Source organism: Olea europaea, chromosome 16, assembly GCF_002742605.1.
Source record: "Olea europaea var. sylvestris chromosome 16, O_europaea_v1, whole genome shotgun sequence".
Classification (NCBI taxonomy): Eukaryota; Viridiplantae; Streptophyta; class Magnoliopsida; order Lamiales; family Oleaceae; genus Olea; species Olea europaea.
Window position 1 is genome coordinate 4967683 of NC_036252.1, and position 10751 is coordinate 4978433.

General features: G+C 37.8%; 1 protein-coding gene across 1 annotated transcript; it reads right to left on the reverse strand.

Annotated features, from left to right (window-relative positions):
- Positions 1-7527: 7527 nt before the first annotated feature.
- Positions 7528-9039, reverse strand: LOC111411840 (auxin-induced protein 22D-like). Its single transcript, XM_023042473.1, has 3 exons — positions 8739-9039; positions 8459-8667; positions 7528-8087 (listed from the first exon to the last, which is right to left on the reverse strand). Exons 1-3 carry the CDS (start codon positions 8876-8878, stop codon positions 7912-7914), a joined length of 525 nt encoding a protein of 174 aa, XP_022898241.1. The 5' UTR covers positions 8879-9039; the 3' UTR covers positions 7528-7911.
- Between the last annotated feature and the right edge of the window lie 1712 nt (positions 9040-10751).

Sequence of the window (10751 nt, forward strand, 5' to 3'; positions counted from 1 at the left end):
CCCTCTGCTTCGCTGGAGTAATGACTTTGTTGCTATTGTAATGACACTCCACTACAATGGCATCATCATTAAACACTCTCATACTACCATCGGAGTGGGTGGTCAGCCACAGGAAAAGAGATCAAAGTGCGAAAAACGAGAGAGAGAGAGAGAGAGAGAATGATTTGGGGATATATATATATTTAATTAGTAATATATTTATTTACTAAAATATTAAATCTTAATTATAATCTGAATTTTAAAATACAAAACTTGAAATATGGTTTATGAAATGCAAATTTTAAAAATAGGGCACCGTGTAATTTCCACTTTGACCATTCTATGAAAGGCTATTGGTTGACCATGGGTAGACTTGAAATTGGATTGGAAGTTGCTAGTTTTGATATAGCTGGTGGTTAACTTGTTGTAAACGGTTAGTTAAAGTAGTTAGGGTCTCTTTTTACAAGTTAAAAGTTAAGACTAAGTGATGAGGACATCCAGTCGTTATATTTATTTATAGTCGGATCTTATTTCATTTTGGTAGACTTTATTTTGTTGTGAATTTTTAATGGGCTTATATTGGCCCAAGCCCATTAGGGTTTTGATTTACTATTTAAACTTATTTTTTCATGTAATTTCGTTAGTTAATGAATGAATAATTATTTTGGTGGCTTATGGCGAATTTCTGTCCTTCTTCTACTTCCTTCTATTGAATTCTTCTTCTTCCCCATTCTTTCCCATAATTTCCTCTTCATTATAGATCTGTTTTCATTTCAATTAATTGTTTCAGTTGGTCCTGCATCAAATTTGGTATCAGAACCAAAACTTGGGTACTTTTTCATCTACAATTCAAAACTTTCTTCATATCCTCTTCCCAAAAACTTGTGGAACAGTACAAACAAAAAAATTTGTTGTGAGGCAGCCGTTTTCTTGTTCAAATTTTCTTTCTAGTTGATTAGAAAAAAATAGTACTGTTCACTGGTACTATTCACACTCGGAATTTCAGTTTTTTTTTTTTAGATTTTTCAGCAGTTTCACGAAAAAAAAAATTCTGTTGTTGTCTCAGATTCCACCTGTTGCCCCATTTCAATTTCATTGTTGTTCCTTAACCTACTCTTATTCCTACTTCATAGCCCAAGTCCAGCAGCTCATTTCGCAATCAGCCCATATGTCAATCCATTTCACATAAAACAAGCAAGCCCAATAAACACCAAACCCAATCCCAATTAAAACTCATTTTCACTTAATCCAATTTAAACCCAACCCATTTCTACCACCACCATACCCGCTTCTGTTATAATGCAGCCTATCCATCACAATCCAACCCGACTCTTTAATCTTTCTCGACCCTAAGCCGTTCAAAACCACCGTCACCGGCGTTTCTCTCGCCTCCACTCAAGTGCCGTTCACTCGCCTCCATCACCCCATCTCTGTTCCCGTCCACATATCACAACCAAAATCGCAGCCAACCTAGTCACCTGTACAAGCTATCGCTACCACCTGCCACCAAAGTCACCGCCACTATCACAAGTACAATTGAATTTTGGTCACTCACATCACAGTCAACAACCACTTCCGTCTAACACCTCTCACCACAACAGGGAACAAGCACCACACAACAAGCACATTGCTATTTTACCAGTTGCATTTGAATTTTTGAAAGGACAACCAACTAAAACGAAGGAAAGAACGCACGTATATTCGGAGCCCACATGTCAACAGTTCGGGCAGCTAAACAACAAGGTGTTCTTGACCTCTATTTATTATTGGTTTACATTATTGCTTTATTTAGAATTGCATCAATTAATTCTTTGTGCTACTACTACTTTGATAATTTTAGCTTTAATCCCTACTCGACTGTAATTGACATATCAACTCCCATTATTCCCCGATTACCCCACATGACTAGACCTGTCATTAGACCTTTGTTTTTTTATTTTATTTGCAAGAGCGTTATTAGCTTGCCAAGTTTGGACCTACGTAATCCCATTTTTAAGTTAATCAGAAAAAAATAAAAATAAATAAATAAAAATAAAAATTCAAATTGCTATTTTTCCCTATTGGCACTCGTTGTTTAGTAATCTCTCAGTGCACTTCGCTTAGCTAGTGTTACTATGTATGTAATTGCGAAGTGGTCGTGTTACTACCTTTAGTTCTAGTACCCCTGCCATGGACCCTTCCCAAATTGAGGCCCTTACCCAACAATTGGCACAATTACAAAATCAACTAACGGCTATCCAAACTGAGGTAGCTGCTACTCGTGAGGAGAATAGAGCCATAGCCGCTAGGTTCAACACTCTTGATCCAACTCTATGTTCGACTGAAGCTAAAAACTTTGAGACTTATATTAATAGACCTCATCGTCATCCACAAGGTGGTCGACACCGTGCTAGACATGATGGTAGGAATGGAAATCAGGCTCTGGACGAGAGCGGGAATATCACCATCATGGTACACAGTCTCCCCTTCGCCACGAGGAACATCTTTTTCGAAACATTAAGTTAGATGCCCCTACATTTGATGGTTGTCTAGATCCTAGTATATTCAATCAATGGGTTAGAGATATGGATAACTTCTTCGCCTGGTATGGGGTCCCAGAAGATTGGAGGGTACAATTTGCCAATTTGAAATTAACTGACACTGCTTAACTCTTTTCGAAAAGTGTTGAAGACCTTCTAGAAAGGCGTCATGCTCCCCTTGTTGGGAGCTGGGATGAAATGAAGTGTCGTCTTCAAGAAAAATATTTACCTAAATCTTATAGGGGTAACTTGCTGGATCAATGGAATGCACTTATGCAAGGCAATCAACCTGTGACTGAATACGTTGCTCAGTTTGATGAGTTTCGAATGAGATGTCAGGTCGTTGAGGATGAGGTCATGACCTTGAGTATGTTTAGGCAAGGCATAAGGGATGATCTTAGACGTGAGCTTGTCCTTAGACGTGTCACCACTCTTAACCACACCTACTCTTTCGTTCGGAATTACGAGTTAGTGACTAGGACACCTTATAGAACTTGTAGTGACACCTGCACTGCAACCTCTTCTGCATCCACTTCATCCCCTAAGTCTATTCTAGGACCACCTCCTTCTAATGCTACCCATGCATCGAATAGTAAAGGTAAATGTTCTGAGGTTTCAAGGGCGTCCTCCCATTTGCAATACTTCAATTGTAAGGGTTTTGGTCAAATTTCTTCTAAGCGTCCTAACCGAGCCCTAGTTATTGAAGAGCATGAATGTATAGTTGACGAGCCATTAGAGGACAAGGTTTATGAACCTAAGTTGGAAGAGTTTGATGACTTAGAGAATAGTGAAGATACCTTCTTAGGTTGTACTCAGGCTAGTCCCCTTATCCCAAATACGCCTAGAGTTGGTGTCGTTCATTGCACTCTTACCTAGCCTAGGGATGCTAATGATTGGCGTCGTCATGTCATCTTCCACACTTACATCAAGATCAATAAAAAGGGCTGTAAAGTTATCGTGGATAGTGGCTGCTGCATTAATGCGGTTTCGATGGCTACTGTATCCCGCCTAGGGTTGAAACTAGTTCCTCACCCTCAACCGTATAGCATCTCCTGGGTTGATACTTCTTCTTTAGTTGTCAAGGAGCGTTGTCTAGTCCATATCCGGTCCCTTGAGTATAAGGACCACATATGGTGTGACGTCATTTCAATGGATGTCGGGCACATCATCTTGGGACGATCTTGGTTATTTGACCTAGATGTAACCATCTATGGTCGATTCAATTCCTGCTCTTTTGTATTTAATGGAAAGAAGATTTACCTTAACCCACTGTCCCCAAAACTTGTTGGCTCACTCGAAACAAAGAAAAGTGTGGAACGAAAGGGATTGCATATCATTAGTCCTACGAAGTTTGAGTGTACACTTGTTGGTGACTTAATTGTGTTCGCTTTGGTTGTTATGGAGGTTTCATCTAACTCCACAACATAGAGCCCTGCTGAAGTTCAGTTGTTCTTTCAAGAGTTTGAGATGTCTTCCCAGATGACCTATTTAATCATCTACCTCTTCTACGAAACATTCAACATGCCATAGATTTTATCCTGGGGGCGTCCCTTCCAAATTTGCTTCATTATAGGATAAATCCTACAGAGCATGCTGAACTCCAGAGGCAAGTAGAAGAACTCATTCACAAATGATTCATTCGTGAGTGTTTAAGCCCGTGTGTGGTCCCCGCCCTATTAACTCCTAAAAAGGGTAGATGTTGGAGAATGTGTGTGGATAGTCGTGCTATCAATAGAATCACGGTGAAGTATTGTTTTCTCATTCCTAGGCTTGACGATATGTTTGATATGATGGTTGGTGCTACAATCTTTTCGAAGATTGATTTGAAGAGTGGATACCATTATATTAGAATCCGCCCCGGTGATGAGTGGAAGACCGCCTTTAAAATGAAAGATGATCTTTATAAATGGCTGGTCAAGCCTTTTGAGTTAAGCAACGCTCCGAGTACATTTATGCGGGTAATGACACAAACCCTTCGACCTTTCATGGGTAATTTTCTCGCTGTCTACTTTGATGATATTCTCATCTATAGTAAGACTAAGGAGTAACACCGTGACCATCCCGCACAAGTTTTTTCTACTCTACGTGCAACTAGTCTGTATGCTAACGTCAAGAAGTGTTCTTTCTTCGTTTTCCTAGTATTCATTGTCTCTTTGATAGGGGTATTTGCTGACCCTGCTAAGGTTCAGGCGATTCTTGACTGGCCTGAACCTAAGACTATTCATGGCGTCAGGAGCTTTCATGGCTTAGCTACATTTTGCTGTGGCTAAGATCGTTAGTACATGTAACACTTGTCAATTGGCCAAACAGAAGAGGTAAAACATAGGCCTATACACTTCTCTTCCCATCTCCAATTGCTTTTGGTAAGATGTTAGTATGAATTTTGTGTCAGGACTTCCACGCACCCCAAAGAAACATGATTTTATTGTTGTGATTGTCGATTGTTTCTCAAAAGTGGCTAATTTTATCCCCTGTAGTAAGACCTCAGATGCATCCAAGGTTGCCATGTTATTCTTTAATGAGATTGTCAAATTATATGGGCTTCCTAAAACCTTTGTGTCCGATAGGACTATTTGTTTCGCTAGCCATTTTTTGAGAACTTTGTGGCAAAAAATGGGGACCAAATTGAGATTTTCTACGGCCTACCACCCTCAGACATACGGTGAAATTGAAGTATTTAATCGTAGCCTTGGTAATTTATTACAATGTCTAGTCCGGGAAAATCTTCAGAATTGGGATTTGATCCTTCCTATAGCTTAAATTGCATATAATAGTTGTATGAATTGTTCATTAGGTATGAGCCCATTTGAAGCTGTTCATGGGTATAAGCCTAGGAAGCTGTTAGATATCATTCCTATGTCTCCACATGCTAGAGTGTCAGTGTCAGCCGAAGCATTTGCACAACATCTTCGTGATTTGCATATTGAGATCAATAAATAACTTGAAGCTAGTAATATAAAATATAATCTCCAAGCTGATTTGCATAAACGACTTGTTGAGTTTAACATTGGGGATTACATTATGGTCCGCATTAGGCCAGAGCAACGTCTACATGGACCCGTCTCCAAATTGTAAGCCCGTAGTGCTAGTCCTTTTAAAATTTTAAAGCAAGTTGGTCCAAATGCATATGTTGTTGACATTTCACCACACCTTGGTTACCACTCTACTTTCAATATTGAGGACCTAGTAGCTTATAAAGACCATTTCATTCCCTCAAAGGGTCATCCGTTACCTCTTTTTGTGGACTTTGATCCTAATTCTTTGATCCCTTCTAACCTCCTACCACCTCTCCCAATACATAAAGATAAAATTGATACTATTTTAGATGAAGAAACTATGTTAACTAATGATGGAAATGTTCAGCGCTTCCTTGTTCGTTGGGTTGGTCGATCAGATTCTGATTGTACATGGATCTCCAGAGAGATACTACAGCAATTGGATCCAGATTTATTGGAGCTTTATTGGAGTCAGCAGGATCTTTCTTGGCCCATATCGCCTCCCGTCCACCTAAGGGGAGTTGGTGAGGACACCGGATTCATACCTTCACTGACACATTTCTATAGACGCCAGAAGAAGCTTGCCCAACCACTCAGCTTATGGTTGGGAGATTAACTGCAGCCTATATTGATATATTCACTCGACAGGGTCGAATTTTCCTCCCACCCGGGAGAGTTGATGAGGACATCCAGTCTTTTTATTTATTTCTAGTCGGACCTTATTTCATTTTGGTATACTTTATTTTGTTGTGGATTTTTATTGGGTTTATATTGGCCCAAGCCCATTAGGGTTTTGGTTTACTATTTAAACTTACTTTTCCTTGTAATTTCGTTAGTTGATGAATGAATAATTATTTTAATGGTTTATGGCGATTTCTTGTCCTTCTTCTACTTCCTTCTATTTCTTCTATTAAATTCTTCTTCGTCCCCATTCTTCCTCATAATTTTCTTGTCATTATAGATCTGTTTTCATTTCAATTAATTGTTTCAGTTGGTCCTGCATCACTAAGGAGTTGCTTTTGAATATGTTCGAATATTTTTTGAAAGAGCTTTTTCTGATTAGAAGAACTTTCAGAAAAAATTGGCTTTAAAATAGCTTTCTCGAGAACCTCTTTTATAAAGGAGCATAAACAAAATAAAAAATAGAAATCCTGCACGTAATTTAGCCCTTATTTGACAACAATTATTTGAAAATTCTTTCTCTACATACTCATTTTCAACTACAATTGACACAATAAAATATATTTACGTAAACCCTAAATTTTATCTTACTTTTTAATCACACATTTTCCTAAAAATCATTATTCAAAACATTGATTTTCTCAAATAATGATTGTCCAATAGAGGCTAAACAATAAAATAGACAAAATTTTAGAATCGATATAGCCAAAGAGAAATTTGATGGAAGATGTAGATAATTGATAGTGCTTGGATTGTTCCCATTCCTTGATCAATAGTCTTCTAACCATGGCTGGTGTAGTTAATTTTTTAATGTACAAAATTTCATTTTTTTTATGTCATCGAACCTTATCAAACATGTCATAAATTAGTAGATCCTCAATTGAAAACTAAACAAAAGAGTGAAAAGTATCTTTAATTACATATTTTGATGGTATATTTAGGCCTGTTTGATGAAATTTTTCGTTTTTACTTTTTGTAGAAGTGGTTTATCATACTAAAATAATTTCATGATGAAGTTACGTTAGACAAGCTTGTTCTACAAGTTCTTCTAATAGACAAAACCTTCGACAAATTATTTAATTAGATTCAAAAATCTCTTAATCTTAGCCCTTGTTTGATTTCCATTTTTTGGTCACAAAAATGAAAAATATGACCGTTATCCATTACATCAAGCCACCATATTTGACTTTCTATCACTCGTGTAGGTCTCGTACCGATTATATTTTTCATTCTCATTCTTTCAAAAATGAGAATCAAACGGGATTTTAGAAACAGTTTTTGACATTTCAAAAACTTCACCATAGCGTGAATTTTGTTGCAAAAATTAGTTGGAATTATTACAAAGATCAGAATGAAAGGAGACTCTTGGCTTTCAGGTTCTTTAGTTTCAAATTCAAAAATAATTACACACACTATTCACTAGTATCATGTTTACTTATACAATACACGACAAATTTTCTAAGAGATGTAAAAAATAATAATAATAATAATAATAATAATAATAATAATAAATCTCTCTCACAAATACAGGTAGTTATAGCTCCAGTCAATGCAATTCTTGGTTGCTGGCCTGTTACATATGCTCGATCCAATTGCAAATCTTTGAATCTTCATGTCGTAACCTTTATTGACACGCACGATAAAAGTACTCGGCATTGTAATGAATCGTGTAGTCGATCCATATCGGTTCTTGGAGTACCAAAGCTGAACAATTTGTATGCAATTTGCAATAGGTTTTACGGGCGCCCAAGTCCTTTAGCTTCAGATCCTTTCATTATTCTAAGCCTTTTGCAAGAAATAACGAACATATCCCATGGAACATCTCCCACCAACATCCAATCCCCATCTTTGTCTTCATAAGTTGGTGCATATTCAGATCCATTAATGTACCCATCTCTCTCTGAGTACACACCTGAAATATATAATAAAAAGAAGTAAAAATCTCATCCCGACAATATTGCATCAGGACTTATGGTTTTATGAATCTTAAGAGGTTAATTCTATTAAGAAGAGTATAACAAGATGGTGGCTCATTTGAGCATACTAATCTTGAAATTCAAGTGTATGTTTTTTGGTCTTAATCAGATCAAATTGTTTGTTTGAGTTTGGTGAGCTCAGATCCTATATTCGCATTTAGGTTCATTTTAAAAGGTCAATTAAGAAAAAAAAAAAAAAGTAGTCAAAATTCTTATATATCTGTCTATATTTCGATAATTAGCTAATGATAAATTTATCCTTAAACATCTGCGTACAAAAATAGTTCGAAAAATTCGGGATTCTTACCCATAGAGCATTTGAACAAGTTCTCCACGGCCATGAGTAGATCTGGGTAGTTCTTGAAAACCTTAATATCAATCTTCCTCAAATAAGGAGCTCCATCCATACTCACTTTCACATACATTCCAAGCATATCGGAATCGGAACTCTTCTGCTGTTGCTGTAGAACATTTTTCCGGTAAGATCTCACCGGTGGCCACCCTACAACTTGTGCCCTAAAATCATGAATCACCATCAAAATACATACCCAAAAGATCTATTCATATACATGTATACACACACTTACTTTGGAGCAGTTGAACATGAATTATCCATTTCATTTGAAGATCTCTTGTTATTACTCTTCAAAATATCCCGGTCTGATGTCCCCGGTAACCCTAATCTCAATTCAGTTGCCTTCAGATCCATATCGTTCTCGTGCGCCATTTTCAACAATTGCAGATCTCTGAAACTTTTCCCGCGAGTTTTTCCTTTGGTCTTTTCAGTGGAGAATTCTCAAGTTGTGGAGAATCAAGAATGGTATATATGGAGAGAAGTTTTATAGGGAGATTAAAGACGGACAGTTTTTGGGTGATTAATTCTCTGTGTGCATGAAATCTCAATAACATCAAAATCAACGCTGATGAGTCATGAGTAATTTGTGGATGTGATGAAGACGCGATTACACGCGCGTATGAATAGTGGGACAGGAAATTTTAAGTACAGATATTTATGTTGGATAAATGCGTAACATCATTGAGGCTAATGTTTGTCTGTGGATGGACAAAGGTGGGACAATTGCAACCGCCAGATATTGAATGCTTGGAGTCAACGGTAGAGATTTGATCTTTACATAGAGTGGAGTGAGGTTACGTGCCAGTTTTAGGAGGGCTATATTTATATTTGATTATGTTCTCTGACTAAAAACTAACAATTTCCAACTTTAAAATTGGGTCAAACGTGAAATATTGTAAATTATTTAATATATATTTGGCTCACTTTTATAAAAATGTTTATAAACGTTGTTGATGTCAAAATTAACAAGAATGATTTTGAACCAATTTTAAGAAAAAAAGGGGATTTGTGTTTAGAAAATATCACAAAGATGTGATCATGTCATAAGTCGTTATCTCAATTCGTTCTACCTTTACAAGGGTCATATTCAATTATTTATACAAATTTCAGCCGAAATTATATCAAATCAATCAAATCAGAAACAGTGCTGAGCTCACAACTCAGATCGCTAAATTCTCCAATGATTGGTCAACGAGGCCGGTGGTCATATGCCAATGTATTGCCAAAGTAATTATGACCTGTAGGGGGCTGGAATTCGAGGACTTGGAATTGGTTATTCCGGGCGGTGATGACATCACCTGTGGCAAGTGTCTCTGATTGATAGGGTGATGTGACAATGGGTAATCATGGTGTTTTTCTAAGATAACGGTGGGTAACTTCGACCTGAGAGTGTGGGCCGAACTCACTTTTAATTGAGGTGAGGTTAGCGAACTGTTTTACCATATCGAAGTTCGGATATCAACAGTTACCCCCCAGGTCAGCCCTGCTGTAGGGGGGTGACCTCAATGATGCTTTCTCCAAGTAGTACATTTATGGCTGTGACAAGTGTCATCTTTAGAGGTGGATGAGCTGTACGCCACTTATAAATAGTTTATTCAGAAAGCTTTGGCCAAAACTACGTCGTTTTGTCTCCCAGAGTTTTGGACCGTTGATATTTTCCCTCTATTTTCGAATGAATGGCTCAGATCGCGCCCTCTCATCTTCCCTTTCTTAAAATCCGATTTTGGTCAATCATTTCTCTTCCTATTTCGCTGATTTTTACTCTCTTAGATATTTGGGCGATTTTCCTAAGTTCGTATTCCCATATTCGAGTGAGATCGTTTTCTCAGTTCGTTTTCCAGGTATCCTTCTGTCATTATTTGCTGCCTCCTTTCAGTTTGTGATTCTTTTCTTAGTTTATACATGAGTTCGGATGAGTCTAGAGTTCATTCCTGGGGCAACCAGCATGAAGAGTCTGTTTCCTCGGGTTCGTCCTCTAGTTGTAGGGAAGTTTTTACCCCCATTCCTATTTCTATAGTTAACCCAACTGACCTATAGCATCCTGTGATGGACTTAGGACGTGAGGGTTCCAAGGGAGCAGGGGGATCCGGTAAGGATGTTGAGAAGGGTATTTCCAGGGAGTGGGGGGCAAGTTCTTATAGGTCGGTTGTGACAGAGGATGTGTTGGCCAGCCGGCGAGCTAAATACGCCATCCCTAGTTTGGTAGTTATGATAATACCAGAGCCTACTGACACTCCTCCTAAGG

What these genes read in the sequence shown, in the direction of transcription:
- LOC111411840 (XM_023042473.1), bottom strand. Translation starts at nt 8,878, where the DNA reads ATGGCGCACGAGAACGATATGGATCTGAAGGCAACTGAATTGAGATTA. An exon ending in TCATGTTCAACTGCTCCAAA is followed by an intron (nt 8,668 to 8,738) that starts GTAAGTGTGTGT and finishes TCATGATTTTAG; the next exon opens with GGCACAAGTTGTAGGGTGGC. An exon ending in CTTGTTCAAATGCTCTATGG is followed by an intron (nt 8,088 to 8,458) that starts GTAAGAATCCCG and finishes TATATATTTCAG; the next exon opens with GTGTGTACTCAGAGAGAGAT.